The 22,119-nt window shown below is 37.4% G+C and overlaps 1 protein-coding gene across 1 annotated transcript in view; it reads right to left on the reverse strand.

Annotated features, from left to right (window-relative positions):
* Positions 1–22,119, reverse strand: part of LOC145980784 (calmodulin) — a 35,861-nt gene that overhangs the window by 10,946 nt on the left and 2,796 nt on the right. Inside the window, exons 2-3 of the mRNA XM_083113866.1 lie at positions 11,326–11,500; positions 8,197–8,439 (exon numbers count right to left, since the gene is read on the reverse strand). Of these exons, the coding sequence (XP_082969992.1) occupies positions 8,197–8,439; positions 11,326–11,500 (418 nt within the window). The remainder of the gene's footprint in view (positions 1–8,196; positions 8,440–11,325; positions 11,501–22,119) is intronic.

The raw sequence follows: 22,119 nt of genomic DNA on the forward strand, positions 1-22,119 counted from the left end.
CCACTGGACATTGACATTCCTTGTCAATGTGCATGGGAGGTCAAGCTCTTTCCCTGCTGAATGCGCCACCTTGGAAATATTCACCATTGGTAGATGAGGCCCTGTAGACCTTCATGAAAAAAAGGGAAACTGTTACAGATAAAGTCTATCTTACGTTTGCCGCAAAAGTTGCTGTCGATCTTACGTATGTTGCAACTCCAACTGAACTGTACCATTCCTAAAATTTGCCAAAACAGTGTTTTGTTGTCTGAGTGACTTCTCCCCTTTTTCTATCATCAAACGGGAGAGGGGGGGAGGGTCCGTTGCTAATTGTCTCGGTCACGATTTTCTTGCTCCTGTGTGCACACGGGCTCCTTTCCTTTGGCGTCTAAAGTTCTGAATACCTTCTTCAAAACTAACAAAAACTGCATGATAAGTAAAAGAAAAGTGACCCCCTTCCTTCTCCTACAACAGCTCATTATCCACCACTGGTGTGCATGGTAATGTGATAATTGCAGAATTCAGGTCCCTCTTGTTTGAATGCAGCTGTCTGGATAGGAAATATTGCCTGTATTATTGTCTGTTGCATGGTAAAAGGTAATGCAAGGATCATTTTTTTTTCACACTGCTGATAAAAGTTCAGCCTTCGACAACTGCTTTAACTTCCAGCCGGTCTCATTGTGTTTACCCTGCAGCTGGTGCCAGTGTTTAGTCTAGCATCTGGAAAGCTCTAGCTTGCCGATAACTGCAATGACTCATCCAGTGGGAAGGGGGTGAAGAAGCAAAGAATACCTGACTTTTTTTACGATGTGTTTTAGACAGCCGAACCAGAACGAAATTTACAGCCCCGATTTTGTTTTGTTTTGTGCCAGGGAAAAGTTGTGTTCTCCCAAGAGAATCTTCTCTTACCAATTAATCCTGTACAGGACAATGTTCTAGTGAACGCACATAAAATCCAATATTCATTCTGTCCGATTATCTCCAGTCGCTTGCTCGCGCCACTGTGACTATAGTCAAGATTCTTCAGAGTTTCACTTCTTGCAATAAACGAGATTGTTTTCCTTTCCGTAGGTCTTTGTGCAAACTTGTTTCTTATGAACTAAGATTGTAAGAATTTCGTGGAAGAGCAACGACTTAAAAAGAAAATACAGTTTTTTAAAAGACTTTTTGCCACAAGAAGCATCCTGTGCATAACCGGTTGTATAACTAGGCAGGATAAGTGGTGATAACAGTCTCCTTGAAATCTTTGTGTCCGTGTTAAGCTCAGTGTTCTCATTGTGTGTAACATTTTTTTACACTTCTTTAAAACGTACAATATTATTATATAGTACATATAAAGCTTATTTTCTGAGCTACCACGAAGTATAAAACCTGTTAAGCCTGACACTGTCACGGTACACCACACATTTCTACAGGTAAAAGGTAAAGATCCCCATGCATATAGCAGCGCACAATGAAGGTACATTTAAGGGATGTGGGAATAGGGCCTCACACATCCTCATCTCTGCCATTTTTGGAGAGGATCTGATAAAAACCACGTTCCGGTTAGCTACCGAGTCATACTAACTAGTCACATCACTAGGCACGTCTTTCGAAATTTATAATTTGGGAAGCCAGTCCAGAGCAGTGTCTCAAATATATTAAAAATGTTTCTATTTAATAAGTTAATATAATTTTACGTAGATTCGTAATAATACGTAAATTAATTAATTAGTTCTTAATTTCTCCGATGTGTATGTAGTATTGTTGTATGTAACCACAGACTAAGAAATCTGTTCATTGTTTCTTAACTAAAAAATATTACATAAATAGTAAAAAGACACTATAAAATCAGAGATAAAACAGCAAATATTAATCATTTAGCTTACGTGTAGTTAAGACTGCTAAAATTTGTGTAAAAACAACTGTCCTGGCAATGAAATTAATGTCAAAGTAGTAAAAAATTGAACATTTATTGAATAACAAAAGGAATGATGGTACGTCCATTAGATGAAAAGTAAAGTTCCTGACAAATATTTTATGTACATTATTCTAAGTAGTGGTGTACATAAATCTTTCGAGGGGCCTCCCCGATGGTGTAGTGGTACAGCTGTCACCTTGTAATCCCGAGTTTGATACTCAGTGGACGAACATAGTGGTTCGGGTCCCACTTTAAAATTCCCAGTTTATATTAGCATATCTTCCTTAGTACTGCTATTCAAAGCCATATATATGTTCCCAATCTATTCTCGGCAAAAATGATTCATTGATTGATTTGCTATATTTTACTTCGCTTCTTGTGCCACTTTTGGCTAATTTGCGAATGTGATGAAATTGATGAATGGACACACTCAAACATCCATCCATCCCCAGGCTGGGATCCCTGGCATCGTAGCATGATGTGCTAACCACTCCACCGCGGGGCAGGCTTTCGGCGGAAATAAATAACCCTGATTGGGTGATACACGCAGTCACACGAAAGACAGAAGTGAAGAGGGTATGTATAAATTGCAGATTCCCCTTCCCGCTTGAACGTACATAACACACAGCTAATTTCACAGTGACCTTCATCCCTAATTTCCAAGAACTCCGCAACTACCTGACCTGGCATTAGTGCAGCGGGAGGTTAAGACACGATCTGCAAGCAAGAACTGGTATGAATGGTTTATTTCCCACAGGATTAACTAAGCAGTTACATATCTCCATGATCACGTTAGGGTTCAGACTTCACTTGCCAATGCCTTTCAACTTGCCATCTGCTTCCCAGGAGGGTGGGAGTTTATGATAGTGTTTCTAGGAAAATCTTTGGAACTTCTTGTCCTTGTCTTCCAATCTCTCACAATAAAGGGTGAATAATCTTTTAGAAAGGACAAATGTCGAGACGAGCTGTTGCCTTTGACCGCTTTTCTAGCCACTGAAAATCTTTGGTATCGGTAAAAGAAAATCAACCGATACTCACTGATTCAGATATCAAACCGTATCTGCCAATATATCTATCGGCTCAGCCCTACACATTTCACAAGTGAAACTGACTAAACTAGATTATGACAACTGAAAAGTACTCAGAAAACAAATTAAGCAAAAGGCATTGTGGATCGAATATAATTGTATTTGTCTCATTTGTGAACTTCTGAGACCCCCGAAAGTAGTTTCCAATTGTATGCAGAAAAGGTGTGATCTTGCTTGTACTCTACTTCACTCTCCTTTGGAAAAAGGACATTAACTTCGAATAGCTTTTCAGGTTCTTAAAAGAATTTGAAGAAGCTTGCTGATGAAAATAATATTTTAAGCACCGCAGTAAAAAAAAACATTGCATAGTTGAAATTTCGAACATTTACTGTAAAAGCAGAAGAGCTATATGTGAAGAGTATAAGAAACTTACAAATCTATTTTCCAGTTCTTGATCACCTAATTTCTGAACTGAAGTAAAGGTTTCCCACCAACATTGATATGTTAATTGGAGTTAGCTGTTTAAACAAGGACAGCTTGTGACTCACTTTTTTAACATACTGTAACTTTGATAATTATCGGAGATATATGATTTGAGTTCTGCATGAGTCTAGAGGTATGTGATTAACAATTAGTGAAGTTTAATTTTATTGTTACTATTTGGGGGGGGATGTCTGAAAATGTGATTTTATTTTTATTTTCATTTGCTCCGAAAACATCGCTTCTATCTTAATTTTGGTGTTTCAAAACACTTTTGGCAATAGAAGTATGACCTTCCAACATTCCTGATGCCAAAAGCACGGGTGGGGGTACAATAAATTTCAAATTTCGTGTTAATAGTTATTCCTTTTTTCTTCTTCTAACTGATTATGATATAAGATTTTTCCCCCATCAGGATTATAGCCCAAAGTATACTGAACAAAATGAGGTCATTTGTACCTCTAACGTTCTTAACGTTTCAGAAATATAGAATTTCATTTAGAAGCATGCAGAATTTCAAATTTCCCATTCAAAACTCTGCGCTAATGCAAATACCCAGAAAATCAAGCTTGGCATCCAAGGGTTAAATTCAGGAAGTGCAGTATGAAAACCTACACCCTTTCTCAGTCACTGCTGTTGAGATTTGGACATATCGTATACTACAAGGCAGAAAGGAAACTCAAAGTAAGACCCTTGAGCAGCTGCTTGCAAATGTTGAAACATTCAAAATTACCTTTCATGAAGATTATAAGTTTTGTGTTACTGCGATGTGCTACCTCCCTAACAAATTGATATGAAAATGTTTTCTAGCTGGCAGCAAATCGAGCGTTACCTTAGTAATCGAATTGGCAATGAGAGGCTATGTCCAATAAGAAAAAGGTTAGATAATTTTGCAGATGCTCATAAAAACTAGACTTAACTTACTCTAGCTTCCTATGGTAAATTTTCTCATTTCAGTACTGTATTTGGTAGTTAGTATGAATAGTTTTTTATTTATTGTAAAAGATTTGTGCTAGAGTACTTTTCTATACAATGGAACATAATGCAACATCTTATGTAGTGATTTACCTTTAGGTCTGACTAAAATATATCAATGCTAAAATTAAACCATAGTAAAGTACTAAGTGACTACCTTCGTAGCCAGTATTAGTCCCTGACAATTTGAAACCATCTGTAGGCCTTACATATGCCCTATGCATACTATGCCATTAAAATGTGCCATGAAGTACAATTTTATTTTAAGGGGACTGATAAGTGATGTAGGCACAATTGCTGCTGAGGGGTCTCTATCCCAATCCCCCCCTGACCTCAGTACTACTTGCGGGAACCTTATGTGGTGGCACTTTCTGATTTACAACATGTAGAGAAAGTTTGATGAAATTGATTCTGGAAATTATTGAATTTGAAGTGGGAAGTATTGATTTTGTCAAATATTTCATACACCTGAATAATACAAAAAAGTATTTTTACATAACATGAATTATAACTATAGTCGCTGCACTCGAAGTTAGCTTTGCACTTTAAATTCACTGAAAAAATTATTTTTAACACATAATTCAACGTTCGGCAAAGTGGCGATCACACGAAATTCTGCATTGGCATTAAATTAAGTACTGTATATTCCAACGTAACAAGTACTTACAGATGGAGCTGGTGAGAATCATTAATTACCAGACAATACTACAGTGAGGCTAGTGCAAAGGTGGTCCAGGTGGGGGGGGGGGGGGGTAAAAACTTGAACATGGGTCACTTCCACTCAGATACCAACGTACAATACTGAAATATATGCTATTGAGGGTACAAATTTAACTGACACGACGCACTGTACAGCACACCACAAGGAAAGGAATAATACATACCTTCGTTACTTCTGAAAGCTAGACTAGATAGTTGGCTCCAGCATTTGGTAGCTATCTCAAGGCATTTTACCCAAATTATCAGCAAGTAATGATTCCGCTATCAAGTGCATTGGGAAATTAACCAGATCCCACTCATTAATCCTCATAATCAGTGTCCTAATTGCTATTCATTGCAAGATTGCAGCACTGAACTGCACTGCACATATGTGCTTGTGTTACTGAATGTTTTGTCTTTGCTGTTGGCTCAGATTCATAGTTTTTCTGCACTTCTAAGTAATGTAACAGTATACAGTTAATGTCATTCAAATGTTTGGGTGACAGTACCATGGACCTACGTGTGTGTGTAAAATGTACACCCTGGTTTTTGATTGGGAAGAGTAACAAACAATAATATTTTGCATATAATGCACAGTAAAATTTAGGTTGAAGATATTGCTTTCTTAGTTGTAGGTTATAAAGCTGTTGCTTAGCTGGTCAAGTGCAAAGTCAATACTTATTCAATAAGTAACGGTAGGTGCATACTCGAATCTTGCCAGAATGGCAGAGCAATGCTTATCTCTGGTGTCACAAAACATTCCATTACAAAGTTAAAAATCATGGGAAATGGTCATTCATTTTTATAGCATTTTTAAAAAATATAATTACTAAAGAATTCTAACCTGGTAATTTGTATTTGCTCCTGTTGATTTATATACAGGGGTTGGGACAAAATATGAACATTTTCGGATTTGTGTGCCGACTGCACTGGCACGCATGGAACGTGTATTATGTTTTCTCTTCGTGTCCTATGATCCCTCTGCTAGAGGTATGAGCCACCTGAACGGCTTCATGTTGTGTTGCGCTACCACTATGTCTGACCTTACAGACATCCCGAGGGCAAATTGTTGGTGCATCCGTACAACGGGTCGCAAAGTTAGTAGGAGTATTACGAGCTACTGTACCTACAGTCATGCCAGCATACAAAGTGCAGGGGAAAACTTAAGTTTGCGAAACAGAATACTGGCAGAAAGACAAAACTGACAGAAAGGAGGGCATTAAGGAGGATTGTTGGCTCTCAGAGGAAGACCACCGCAACCAAAGTGACTGCTGACCTGAATATGCATGTTGAGAATGCAGTGTCAACAAAAACAGTGTGCCGAGAACTGTATAAACAGAATATTAATGGCAGAGTCTCTATTGTCAAACCTTTTGTAATGCAGGACAAACAGACTTTAGTGGTGTCATGAGCACAAAACCTGGACTACTGGACCAATGGAAACATGTCATGTGGTCCGGCGAATCAACCTTCACACCATTCCCACCAGTGGAAGTGTAAGTATGACAAACACCGACCGAAGCATATAATCCAGACTGGTATCACCAGTGAAGCATGGTGGTGGTATTGTAATGGAGCGGTCATTTCATGGCATTCACTGGGTCCTATTGTCACTGAAAGGAAGGGTAACTGCCAAGGTGGTAGGCATTTTAGATGACCATGTTAATCCAATGGTGCAGGCATTGTTCCCAGCAGGGGATACCATGAAACCGCTGGCTCTGTCCAAGATTTGTTTGATGAGCATGACGACGCACTTACACATCTTCCGTGGACTGCACAATCATCTGATTTGAATATTATCGAGCCATTGTGGTCAGTATTGGAAACCAGAGCACACACCAGTTTCCCTCCACTGGCAAATCTCAAGGAAGTGGAGCAGTTTCTCTTTGAGGAATCGTATAGCATCCCACCGACCACCATCCAGGATTTGTATGCACCCATTCCCAGGAGGATTCACGCTGCTCTCAAAGCCAAACGTGGTCCCACACCATATTAGGTGGGTGTTCATATTATTTTGTCCAACCCCTGCACATGTTACATGCAGTGACAGTGAAAATGTTCGTGGTTGTAATGTTGGTTGTATGAATTATTATGTGCATAATACGCACCACAGTTTTTGCGGGCAAAAACTTTGGAAAAGTGTGCATCATACAGGAGTAAATATGGTACATACGAAAAATATCAAAGTATGAAGGACTGAGCACAGCAGATTCAATGCTGCACAGAGGTGTGCGTATGTAAGTGACAAAGTGAACGTGACTGCTTCATCTCTTACGTATTTAGGTGGCAAGACAACTGCCACCCAGGCATGCGAATGATATTAACTTGAAAATATTACATCACTAAGAACTGCAGCAGAGCTACGTAGCTCAGCTTAGACCAAAGACAAAGAACATGTAGCATGCATGCACAGCACAGCTCCAGAGTACTTCATACTTAAAAGACTGTTAAAAGGGTTGTATGACCGGTGTCACCCAAGTGCCCATGTTACGGAAAATTGCACACCCAATGCAGGGTTAAAGCTGTCATTCAAAACCAGTACCTTTACCCAGGTTACTCTATTAGAGGCATTAATTTGCATTCAATAAAATGAGGATTCGGTAATCAATTTACAAGTTGTCACAAGGACATTCACATTCCTTATAATTCTCATGTCATTACAATAACTGGCTAAATGTCATTATAACCCAAGGATGAACAAACATTCTTCATACAGTTATACAACTTATAAATTAAATTAAATCATCTGTGATGGCCATTTTAGTAACAGTGTGCATGAATAAAAGATTGCACCTGACATGGAGCTTTTGTACAGTTGTGGCCAGTCACCGTATGATTCAGTAGCAGTAATGATCCATGTACTTCTGTTCAGAATTGGAAGATAAAATATGGTACATAAAAAAAGGTACATTTTCACCGTACTTCCTTACAGTTGGAGAAATCAACAGCTTACTGGACTTGTGTAAGAACCATCTGGATTGCAACTAATTTATTACCCCATATTTTTATCAAAATATATGGATTTCAATCCTGTCATTTATTTAGGTTTTTCCATTTTATCTAAAACTTACGGAAAGCACGCGAGTGATTCAACACAAGAAAATGCAGACATGGCTCGAACCTGCAGTATCTTACCTTCATAATTTACTTGTCCATCACCATCAATATCTGCTTCCCTGATCATTTCATCAACTTCTTCGTCTGTTAACTTCTCACCCAAATTGGTCATAACATGCCTAAGCTCAGCTGCACTAATAAAACCATTACCGTCCTTATCAAAAACTCTGAATGCCTCTCTAATTTCTTCTTCACTGTCTGTGTCCTTCATTTTCCTTGCCATCATTGTAAGAAACTCGGGAAAGTCAATTGTGCCATTACCTGCAAACAGAAACGATTTAAAATAAAGCATTGCCAGCACACTGTGCCTTCCTATAAGTCACTCTTACAAACATTACCCTTCACTACTGCAGCAAATCTTAAACATCATATAGCAGTAGATTAAGGGAGAATTCACACCGAAGAGACATGCAACATGTGTTGCTTGGAAGCGAACCCTCAGTAATCAATGCAACCTTTTCGAACCAAAGAGACACTGCAAGCTGCATGCGTAGCATGTCTCTTACATGCGTTTCGTACTGGGCCATTTTCTCAATACGGTGAAACCCCAATTTTACGTTCCTCGGTTTTACATATTCCTACATTATACATTCAATATTCACGATCCCAATAGAGCAAAATGCTATAAAATTTGCCTCGATTTTACATTTTCCCGCATTTATGTTTTTTCAGCTCGATCCCATGAAGAACGTAAAATCGAGGTTCCACTGTACTGCACATTGTGCAGCCTCAGTTTGTTGTTCGTGGATGTGCAGCGAATGTTTCATTCCAACGTGCTATATTTAGGCTCTACAAGAGAGCCCAAACTGATTCATGTTTGAAACTAATTTGTTGACGTAATAAAGTATCTATATGTACAATATCTTACGATTTAAAGAACTACCTTTTCACCTTTTCAAGTTTTCTGATTCAGTTATCGGCTGTGATTTGCCTTCGACATTGTGCAAAAAGGCAGTGTTTTGGCTATTTGTGACCAGACTGCTTTTATTTGAAAAAGCCAGCATATGGAGGCACTTTAGATCAGTCAACATGGTAAAGTACTCTAGTGCATGGTTTCTCAACTGCACGGCCATGACCCGATACCATGTCCTCCTATCAACTATACTCAGCCGCGAAATGTTCTGCTGAAAGTGGTTGACAATTATCATAATCACAATATATTTCAGTTGAGAGTTTTAGTTTTTTTAAGTCCATTTTATGCACAAATATACTTATCAGGACTCTACCTAGAGCTTAAAGTGGAACTCTTGCCACTACGTGCCTCCACTGGTTATCGAACCTGAGATCACTTAATTACAAGGAGACTACCACTTCATCATCGTTATTTTTATATTTGTAAACAATCCTACATATAATCAAACTTATTACTCTTTATGATTATGCCAGAATTTGTTTATCAATATTTAACTCCATAGGTATATGTTAATTCATGCATAAAATATTAAATTCTGGAAAGGTATTTACGAGGAAAATTCTTGGGCTGAGGGCACAGACTTAAAAAAAATACGAGGACATAGTTTCACGAAGGTTGAGACCCATTTCTCTAGTGTTTAGGTATTTGTTCAATACCTTGCACAACTTTTACAATGCAATTTACATGTAACAATGTATCTTGTTGAGTTATTTTCAGGTGACTAAAAAACTCATTAATACAATTATATCTGTACCATCATGCAAACTGAGCGTGCACCTCGTCTTCGGTGTGAACTCTCTTGTTCCTGTAGCTTCGGTGTGAATTCACCCTAAGATCAGACTATTTCAAAAACTGAAGATTGCTTATATAAGGCAAATTAAGAGCAGCCATCAGGTGGTTATGCAGTAGTTTATTTACTTGAACAAAGCATTCCTCTTAAAGGGCCTGCAATTGCACAGGATTTCTTTCTAGTGTTCTAAGAAGTTACTTGGATATGGGCCACCACTAGGCTCTGTCAAGACTCACCAAGCCATATAAATTGTATGCATCTACTTCCACAAGGTGAAGGCAGAAACTTCGGCTCCTCACAAAAATTAATTCAAATCTCAAGATCTATACTTAAAGCACACTGCACACAAAATTAGTTAAATTTTGTATGAATTGTGACATTCAAAGTTCTCAAACATGGTTTGCAAACTATCCTAAAAATAAATCAAGCATAAATACCACCAACAACTAAGAGGCAGCAAAAAGATTGCAACATCCGAGTCAATCCAATTTTTTAAAAAATGTCTGATAAAAATTATTCTACCAGTACATACAACTTTGAAAATGTCTGTAAACATCCAAGAATAGCATGACAGCCTCCACAGCACTCAAACTTAAAGTTCAACAGGCAGAGATTACTTACAGATCAAGTTCTACTTGCACAAAAAAAGTTTATCTAAAAGCACCACATGTGCTGAATTAACTACACAACTCTAGAAAGAGCATAATTCTCCATATTCGCAGCAAAGCATACCAATTTTTCTTTGCGGTAGGTATTGTGAGCTAGTGCAGGAATATTAACATTTACAATGGCTTGTAGGTGCTTACGTATGCAGAAATGTGTCAATGCACGCCTACACAACCATTTGATCAGCACTCTCACACTGTGCTATACTTGCCTACCTAGAAGCTCTGCCTCCCAACAGCAAGCATTATAGCAGGGTATTGAGAAAATATTAGTAATTTAGTGGAGAAAAATAAAGACACGGGATTAGACTTTTGACCAAATACAGCTTTCCTTTTCAGCAATTGTAATAGTTAAATTGTATAAAACTTTAGACAATTTCACATTGATATATGCTAGTTCGCTGATTGTACAAACATGCCTCCCGCAGGATCTAGACAATTAACCCAAATCTGCCTATTTGGTTCTTTAGCTCCAGTATGTCTCCAAAAATGAAATTTAATAAAATAAGCAAGTCTCCATTTCAATAATATCAAAATTCAGATGGCTGATATGCTGTGCCATTGCTCCAACTAAGCTAGAGCCACTGAATATCAAATAGTTACATACTAAACTGTCACACACGTGTGCCTGTTTATCAAAAGTTTAAGAATAATTTACCCTGCCTACATTTTACACACATCATATACAAAATACTTTAATTGAGTAATTACCTAAGCTACACTGAACAGGACAAAACCTAATTAGTTGTGCATACAATGTAAACTATCAGATTCCTTACCATCTGCATCTACTTCATTGATCATATCTTGAAGCTCTGCCTCTGTGGGGTTCTGGCCCAGCGACCTCATAACAGTCCCGAGTTCTTTTGTCGTAATTGTTCCATCACCATCTTTGTCGAACAAGGAAAATGCTTCCTTGAATTCTGCAATTTGCTCTTCTGTTAGCTGATCAGCCTAAAATTGACAAAAGTCCATAATCAGTATTTTGTTACTGACCAAAATATTTATTTACAATCAAACACTCTTTGAAGTATCTTACCAATCTAAATATTACTATTACCTAAGATGCAAAAGTGTATTCAGCAAATAGTGTGTAGACACTTGCCTGTATCACATTCAGTGTGATCAACATTAATGTTCAATGTTAGGTATTCCACTTCATATTATTCCATAAAAGAAAAAAAACACCTGACAAAACCAGGCTTATTTTATGTTCATATTTCATATTCTACTAGTAAACAAGAGGCATCTTCTTGGAAGAAACAAAGTTAGCATAATAAGACCCCTTTAGAAAACTAGGTGAATGATCACATGTGAAGAGTGAAAATAAATGCATGTTTTCAAAAGTTTACTTATACACTATGATATACGAGGGCTATACAAAAATCAAAATTAAAATGCAAAAAACCTATTTGATCCCCATAAGCAACAGATGTGAATAAAATTTTAAAATGCAGTACTCATATGGTCCTACAAATACAAAAGTTTCATAGATAACAGTTCAATAGTTTGCAGTGAAAAAAAAAAGTTGATTAAAGGTAAGTTCCCCCCGTATCATGCAGGCACATTATGAGGATGTGAGCACCATGTTCTGCCTTTACACCCCAGGGTTGTCTCCAGCATGGCAGTACCCGACTTTCGATTTGCGGATTATGCAATATTAAAAAAATATATACGATAGGCGCTGGCCAGTAAGGCGAGACACAGGTCATATATGGTGCTGTTTGAGGGGTCAAACATTGGGTGCATAGAAACCTTAAAGTGTAATTTTCAGATTTAAAAAAATATTCCTTCCACGTATTTTCAAAAACCAATAGCTCTTCAAAGAGTAGCATTTTGTGGCACATAAAATAATTACACACACAACATGCAGCCCTGTGCAATGAACAAAGTAAATAGAAAAAATTCAATCGTATGCAAATCCTTTACGTATGTCCTAGCAATGCAATCATTTTTTCCACGAGATTTTACATATTCATATTGTTTCTTCATCCTACTAATCCTTCGAGATATATTAGGTGCACACATTTTTCATTAAAAAAAGAAAAACAACTGCTTTATCTGTACTTATTAGTGTGCATTAGCTGTACGTATGTGGCCACTGGTCCAATGTGTATTATATTGTAACATTCAATACATGCCTGTTTGTTGGCAATATTTTTATAGGCACCTTATTTGCAGCTACCTTCTTTCACTTATTTCATTCATACTGTTTTCATTGTTTGTAATTATGTTCATATATAATTAACAGCTGGTATCCAAGATGCAACATATATAACAGTACTCATGCAGGTTCGAGTCTCCTGGGGGAAGCGCAACTTTCCTGAGATTTTGGCCTGTGTACGTAGAGTAATCAGGTCATACAAAACCTACAATAACTGTGGGTCCTTCGTGCTGACCACATGTAAACCCACTAACTGGTTGAATGAATTCCCACCTCGGCAGGTGGAAGTGAGGCTGGCTGGCAGTCTGTAGGTAGGCCCTGGCCCTCACAGGCTGTTGTACCACGAGATATTATCGATGTGAATTCATATGCATGTATTTCTTTGTCCTTTATAATCCATTGGTGAAGTTCCAGTTTATCTGCATCTCCATTTATTACATGTTTCAGTTTCATTCATAATAATTCATAATATACTATCTGTATTGAGACATATTCCCTAAGTAGTACTAAAATTTTGTATCAAAGTTACTCAAAACTCCTAGTATAATACTAAATATTAACCTTTATATGATTTTATTGTGCAAATAATCTTGTAGGCTAACTAAACTATTATTCCAGCAGTCAAAGTAGAGGGGAAGAAGCAATCCCCTTTAAGAAAATTTTTGTAACCCCCCCCCCCCCTTGGTTGCTGTCTGCATATTGATCCAGAAGAGCATCCTTCCACCCCTAGTATCCTAAAACTCAATCTAGAAATAACCACTTCCAGCACTGCACATGCTATAGCCTGACAAGTTAAGTCCCGTATGCGCAGATCGCTGCGGAGCACTTCCTATTACGTCATACTCCCCACCACTTTTCTACTCACTGGTCTGGCGTTGAGTACCAGTGGTGCCAACTCAGCAAAATTATATCAGTGGTTCATTTGATTTAATCCGGTCTTTGAAAATGCGTGCGGTGCGCCGATCGTAAACTGTAGTATTATGTACGTGTGTAAAGGTTTATAACGAAGAGAAACTACAGGGCGAATGACTTCATTTTCTGAATGCGACATCGAGCAGTGGCCAGTTTTTTGTTGTTTTTTTTAACTAGTGGGGTGGTGGTTCGTTTGTTTATCCTACAACAATCAGTACGAGAACTCAATCTGACAACACGCTTGCCTGTGTTCTTTTCTAAAGCATTGAAATGTTCATGCTGTTTACTCTTGGCTGCAAGATTCTTACTTTGAGAGAGATGGACTTTTGGACGATTGTGTAGATGAACTGAATTAGACTTGGTGAAGCCGATTCAGACACGGACACAGATTCAACGTTAGACACAGACTCGGATGAGTGGGAGAGTGAAGCTGAAGAAGGAGAACTGGAAAACATTTAGAAGGTGAGCTCAGTTCTATCGTTTATATATTTTTCATTTTTTCTATCATTTTCCCTAATATAACTTAATTCATTTAAGGTTTAAAGGGAAAATACCAAAATGTATTTAGAATTTAGCGTAATCAATAGGTAGCGTAGGTGAGGGGATACTAATTCATGCCTTTCACCTTCAAATTTCGTTGAAAATTCTCAGACAATTCCGCTCCCTCCAGGTTGCAACACTGCGAATGAACGTCGCCGCAGATAATGGACCGGGGAAATGTGATGTGAGGTGCGCAAACAATGGATTGCAGCATCTTGTTTTTAAACTTGGCAAGTTATACTACTATAAACTTTCATATCTTCAATTACTGTAACAATGTCTTCACATGTTATCCATCACCCATGTCTCCTGTTGATATTATTTATTGTATTTCTCCATTTTCTCCTCTCCCAATTTTAGTTTCCTGCTATTTAATACCTCTTCCACACTACCTATGCCTTCCAGAGTAACCTTTGAACATTTTTCCTCAAGGTCAAAATGGGTACTCATGATCTAAAAGTAGCTTTCTATTGCTAACACACATTTCAATTTGTGATTCGATGCTAAGGGATGATGACATTACTGTATTATATATATGGGGATTTTACATGCTACTAGGATCATAATTTTAATTTTCACTGGGTATGGTTGTGGAATTTTCCTTCATCTATATATTTTTATATTCTCCCCTTCATGGCTGCATAAATCTTGTTCCATATTTTTTGCTTTGGACTCACTATAAAAATACTGTATCTCTTGACCCTTCCTTCTTTGTCACATTTTATTTCCCGTAATACTACTACGTTCATAATATATTTGGAAGTATTTCTCATCATTAAATGCACACACTAGGCTTCCAGTTCTTTTTAATTACTTAGTCATCTATGCCAGATATTTAATGCTATTTTGAGAATAATGCCCTTACAAGACCCAATTTTGCAGTGCCCAAAACCAAAAAATACATTAAAAAATCTTTGACTAATCCAATTTTACTATTTACTGCATGGTATCAAAAACTGTTACAAAGAATATTTCCTTAGTATACTACTAAATTAATTATCAGCAACAATTCTGCCTTTTTAAAACTCAATTAGATACTTTTTGATGAACAATCAAGAAAACTTCACACTGCCAGACAGACTTAACAGCACTACAAGTTATTCTTTGATCAAATGCAGGGTCTTCAAATAGGATTCTTTTGTACAAAGTTTAAGCAACTGATTTACACCAACCTCATGTTGGTAGTAAGTAGTTGTCCTAGGGTCTTATGTGTACACTCCTGATCACAAAGTGGCACATTTAATATGGTTAAACAGCTGAAATAAGTGCCACCGTGAAAAGGAGTATACATCATTGCACATATGTAAGAACCTCCCAGTCCCTAGAAGCTTACACTTAGAGGTCCTGACCGGTAAAGTTTTTGACGTGCACACTGGAAATTCTAGAAAACCAGTTGTCAGAAGCAAGAGTTATTATTTTAGTGAAAAGTTAATTTTTATTTTTTTAATCACCTGTTCCATCAAGAACACTTACATGTGCGTGTCTTAAAGTTTTGAATGTGTATTAGCACCAATCCTCTACTTCGACTGAGTACATCAAGAAGTTTTCAGACTGAACTGACATACATAGCCAGGTCAACTTAAGACTCGCCAATCACAAGCAGCCAGTACAGTTTTTGCAGAAACCAAGTGTCGGCAACATCTGGATTACTTTGCCTCGAGACATGTTAAACGGAACTATAAAGCTGGGTATGATGACAAGTGGCATTCAAAATAATTTTAATCTAAAACATCCAAATTAACTGAACAGCAATGGGGGCAAGTTATCTGATAATCAGGAAATTATGAAAGAAAACTATCGTGGAAATAATATGCCATGAACTAATGAGAATGCATCGAGTCACTCCACCTGATGTGAGACTAATTTTGTGAATTGCCTAACAGGGATAACGAAATCACTGAACACTGCTGGCAAAAATTGTATAATTGTGTATTTTTAGAAAAACAAAATCAAACATTTTTTTCTTGTTTTAAACAAGAACAAAAAAAATGTTTTAACCAAATAAAATGTTTGAAACAATGCAAAAAAAACTTATTTTCTAAGAATAATAATTAATAAGGAATCTGATCATCCAAGGAAGGACCGTTTCTAGTTATAAACACCTGACTATAGTTCAAATCACAAACCCTGACACCTTCTGTAAACAAAACCACCTGCATGCAGAAAGCATTGCAAACTCATAGAAGTAAAATAATCCACACGAAAATCGTAAATTTATTGCGGTTGGAAACTTTGACAAGCATCCTAATAACGATTTTTGTTCCGCCAAATATAGTGCACTTCGTAAAATAACTTGGTGACATGGCAAGGCAAGATAAGTGTGAACATTTTGTAGTAATATAACTTTCAATGAGCTTAGAGATTTGTGTACATAATGATATTTTATAACATTGGTTATTTTCTAAAAATAATAATGTGAACAGCAAGGAAGTAGTGCAACTTAGTAATATTGCCTGACTTAGCCTTAGAAAAATAACATGCCGAGTTCTATGCGTGAGGGAAAGTCTCCCTGTTCTCAGAGCTTGTTTTCAAAACACCAGCAAGGACAGCCTTTGAAAAGGGGTGAGAAACAGATTCTACTCAATATTTATGTAACGTTCTGTCAGTAGTATCCTGAGAAACCAGTAAATGAAGTGGTTAAGTTGGTATCCCAGTGCAGTGGTGTGTCAGTGTCTGCAGTTTTAAGTGTTATGAAAGAGAGAATGACCAGGAGGGTAACAATGTATGCGGCTGCATATTCGTCTGATGTTTTGAGAACGGGTTCTTACATTCAGAGGCTCTCATATAAAATGAATAGGTGCGGCGAACTATGAGTGTAACAGCAGATGATTGCGGTCAAGGATCAGCTGACGTGGAGTGATACATCGAATCGGTGAGACCCGTTTGTTTACAGAAGGTCTCAGGGATGGTGATTTAGACCTTAATTTCTTATACTGTCTGTTTACGGTACTCTTAAATCTCGCATGTAAGCTGTTTGAGAAGGTTCAATAGACCTTATGTGCAAGCTACCTAATCTGATTTCTGAAATTTCAGAGAACATCTAAATATTTGCACTATTGACAAAGCAAAGTTTCCAAATGGGCACAACATCAATTAACATATTATGCCAAATAAACATCTCTCCCTTTGCCTCAAAAATTATTAATTTACAGACAAAAAGGAAAAATTTAGGAAGATCACATCGCCAATTGACCAGAACAGGCTTTAGTTACCTAGACCTGCAAGGGAAAGAAGCAAAAAAACGTGTATCTAACGCAAATAATTTCAAAGTACGTTGTGTGAAGCAAGTTAAGCAGTTGCACATATCTATTAGCATTTATTAGTTGTAATTATAAAGAGCAGGCAGGTGTGTATTTAGTCCTTGAGATATTCCTCATTAACATACACTGGTCAGTCAATTAGAGGATATTCGGAGATGCTTTGCTTTCCCTCCCCCCCTCAAATTCCCTGAGATTTCCAGGTGTGTGGAAACCCTGTTGTACTTTGCCGTGGCTCATTGCAACAATCTTGCAGGAAACTTCCTGCAGACTGTACCTGCATCAGAGAAAGAGTCCGACCAATAATTTGAGAAGCAATGGGTACCTCCTGGAATACTTAACCTTGGAGCAAAAGATTGGGTGTTCCTGGAGGAAGGTGAGGTATTCAGGTTGGAATTATATTATGCATTTTCTGAATGCAGAATTGAGTAGCAGGGAGCTACCACTCATAGCCATGGTTTCTACACTGCACCTCAAATTTGTTGAGTACTGCAAAAGTTAAGACCTATTTATATTAATAACGTTGAAAAATACTTTGTAGTGTAATTACCATTATGACAAACGTTTTATGACTAGGGGCCCGGGCTTTATATCCTATAAAACTGTAAAATATATATGCAATTATGTAAAAAATTGAAAAATACATATAAAAAAATCCCAGTAAAGACAAAAAATATGCACTACAGTACTTTCGAATTTCTCATTGTACAGAAAGTCAGAATCTTTCAGGGAAGATCTACAAGGATATTAAATGAAGTCAGAATACATTTAACCAAAGAGTGCAACGGGAAAATGCACAAACTTGCTCGCACAGCTATCAACTGTCGGCAGCATTTAAAAAAACGGGGGAATTATTGTTCTTCACTATACGGCATATGCTTTTAGAAGGAACATGAGTTCAGCCAATACACAGCCAGTGTTGTTGCACTGCTGCCAAACCAACTGTTAGCAGAAGGGAAGTGCAGGCATGCATGCAACATTTGAGTACAAATGAAATATATAGCAAAGAATTCTACACAGGATTATATCATCACTGCAGCATATAAGAGAAACTTCAACGTGAAAGAAGTTTGAAGGTATTTATTGTAGAGTAACAGCAAGCTCATCATCATTGCTCTAGTTTCAGTTTTCTGGCATCTCAGGAGATTTGAACAGGGGTTCACCGATTTCTGTGGTAGATACTTTACCCTGTTTTATAATATGCAACACAGTATGCACACATACACCACACGCTTTAGCCGTAAGTTCTCGACTCTGAGAAAACACTGTTTCAGCACTAACTTTTACAGACGCAAATTCGTTGAGATAAGATTTGTCTTCTGAACGTATTATTTTACCCTTGGTGCCTGTATTACTGCTACTAGGTATCGAGAGAGACATTATTAATTCCCGTATTTTACTTTGCTTGTCACTTTTGCCTAATTGCGAAGATGGGAATGAGTGATGATATGATGAATTGAAATTCACAAACATCCATGACCAGGCCGGGTATTCGAATCCAGGACCCCTGGCATCTTAGTGCAATATGCTAACCACTCCACCATGGGGGCCGGCGCAACAATATTAAATAACACTCGCGGCGCGGAACACACACTATAGAACAACTAACAAACACGAACATAAGGGCTGTACTGCACAGCGACAGGGGTCCCGATTTCGAATCCTGGGCTGGGCATAGGTGTTTGTAAGTGTTCCTTTATTAACTTCTTCATACCATCACCCATCCTTATCTTTGCGATTAACCAAAAGTAGCAAAAAGCTAAGAAAAATAAATCAAATCATTTAATCAATTAATAAGGGTTGCATTGAATCGTCTCAACTGCTCTTTGTGGTGTGCAGGTGAAAGTATCTTACACCGCCCTTGTTACGAAAACACTGAACTGAAAGTGACACTATATTTTCGTAAATGCCCATGACAATGAAGGGCCATTGTGTATATTTAGCCAAATTTGACACCCATAGCTTTACCAAGACAACAACTCGGCAGGGTCAACACAGTGGCAACGAAAAAACAGACCGAACACGGAAGGAAAATGAAAGCAACATTGTGTGTGTGTAGAGACGTAATGTTTCCCTTATTTCTTCGAGAAACTATAATTCCAACTGTAGGCAACGACAATTTATGGGACTTGGGCAGTCAGGTTCATTATGTCGTGTCTTATGTGATGATGAACCTTAAGAGTGGCGAGCTTTATAAAAATCTTCTTGCGCGCAAAAGAAAATACAGAACACTGCGTTCAACTAGAGGGCTGTAGTTTGCATGTTCTGAAAGTGAAACAATTGAATCCTATTATCCGAGTAGGGGCCTTGATTTATTGCAATCACAATATGTTTGTGTGTGTGTACAGTGATATGTTCTTAACACATTTTTCACACATTCAAATTCCTGAAGTAACTCAAATTGGGTCTAAAATGTGGCACAAAAATATATTTCTGCACCTAAGACGTTATAGGGAAATGTTTTGAACACCAAACAAGGTTGTTGAATTCTGGAGTGAGACCCAGTGGCCACTACCATTACACGAAAGAGTCCAATATGAGTTATTGTCACAAGAAATAATGCAATATAACTTCACCAAATATAATTTGCAAAGTATAAAACTGTCATAAGAGGCATAAGCAATGTAACTTACAAATGTATGTACTAGTTTAAAAGCTCATTTTTGGAAATATAGTACCAGAAAGTAAAATAGTACACACCAATTATGGAAAAATGGAAGGTCAAATTTTTGGAACTCTCATGACCCACGCTGAATTATAGCTCTGGTTAACACATGCAAATTAGTACACTAAATTTTAAATAAGGCAATGTGATAAAATTCCAGTGAAATCCTAGCCGTGGTGCACAAGTCTAAGGCTCTGGTTAAGCAAGAGATTTCTTTCAGATGTCGCATCAGGCAAAAGAAGGTCATACTGGGACAATAACTGCAAACTATGAAAACCTATTTATGTGGTGGAAAACTGCATTTGTTGAAGTTATTTTGGAAATATGAATCTGATTGTTCCCCATTTTAAAGTGGGGATGTGACACTATCCCTCAGGAAGAGAAAGTTACATAATCTGCCAACTTATAATGTTTAATCCTTGAGCCATTCTTAAAGGCTTAAGCTAACATCCCCTACCTAAGACTTCGGACTACACTATCCCATTACAGAAATTTGTACTTCATCCCTCGAAAGAAGTGTTTAAATAACACGAGACTTTGTAGCGGGATAGTGCTCGCTTGTGGAATGCAAGGTCTTGGGTTCAAACCTCTTCCTTTGAATTTTTCAGAAAGTAAACTACCTTTGACAAGAATGTAGATCTACATATGCTGGGTAATTTCAGTTTATAATTATGCAATTTATTATTTCTGGAAGACATGTGAATCGCAGTCGGCAAGATGCAACATGCAGAAACATGAGAAGTAAATTCTAAGGTGGGTAGTATCACAATTTAAATATAGCATGCAATTTGTTGTCTTACCACGTAAAATTAGACATACTTAGGTTTCCAGTGAAGAACAAACAACATTCTGTTAATTTTGTATTTTTAAGTCCACTTCATGCACAGATAAGACTAATTGAGACTGGATCTACAGTTTAAACTAGCATCCTAACCACTGTGCAATGTGCCTCCAATGGGTATCGAACCTGGGACCCTTCAGTTACAAGAAGGGGTGTTAACTCATGACAGCTGAATGAAAAAAAGATCTTGCCTAAAATCCTGCGAATCATAGTTGAGCTTGTGATGAGCACCAGAAAATTCAAGAGGCTGAGCAAAAGCATTCCTCGAGGTATGCATACCATAAATGTTTACAGTGATTTAATATCTAATGCATCATTATTGCAACACACTGTACCTTGTAAATAATGAAAAAAATCAGGAGAGCCATCCAACAAACTGCTCCACGAGATTACTAACGAGAAACTACATAAAACCAGTTTATCTCATTGGAAACGATCATGTACCGGAGTTCAAAGCATGTTCCACCACATATGAAGTAAAAGACACACTTCGCAAAATTGTCAGTTATTGTGCAAGGTATCTTTACTGAAATTTCATCTAAAATCTTTGAAATTTTCCCCCTTTGCATTCAAATCTGACTGCAGGTGGTGGAGAACCTGTTCAGTGTTCAAATTGCAGATAAGTTTTGCTATTTTGAATTTCAGAATAAAGGATCCCGAAAACTTTTCAACATTCGTATTTCTACTTACGATCTCTCAATTAATTGTGTATAGTATTACTGGTTTAGGATTTCTAACTTCTTGGAATGTGAAAGGATGAAAATTTTCACGAGCATTTTTATTTATAAAGACAAACTGTTGCTACTATATTTAATCAATGTCATACACCATAACTTTCACACCTCACTAATTGAATGTACCACAACTCACGACTCCCAAGAAAAAAATCACCAGCCATGTCTTAGCAAATAAAAACAACCAAATTAGGGAAAACAATTATCCTGGAAAGCATCCTTTTTTCAAACCTATTAAAATGTGGCAAATTTTACTAAAACTGAAGATGCATATATCTTGTAATCCAGGGCACTGTATAGAATGTTTAACGGTTTCACACAAGTTTTGGAGTGGAAACAAATTCAACCTTGGATAAACAAATTACAAAACTTAACTTCCTGCAAAAATTAGGATTTGAAAAGTAAGTGGCACAGGCATCCATTCTTTGTTTCTTAAGGCCCGGACTAGTATGTAACCCTC

Source organism: Lepisma saccharinum, chromosome 28, assembly GCF_977018435.1.
Source record: "Lepisma saccharinum chromosome 28, izLepSacc3.1, whole genome shotgun sequence".
In the NCBI taxonomy this organism is placed as follows: Eukaryota; Metazoa; Arthropoda; class Insecta; order Zygentoma; family Lepismatidae; genus Lepisma; species Lepisma saccharinum.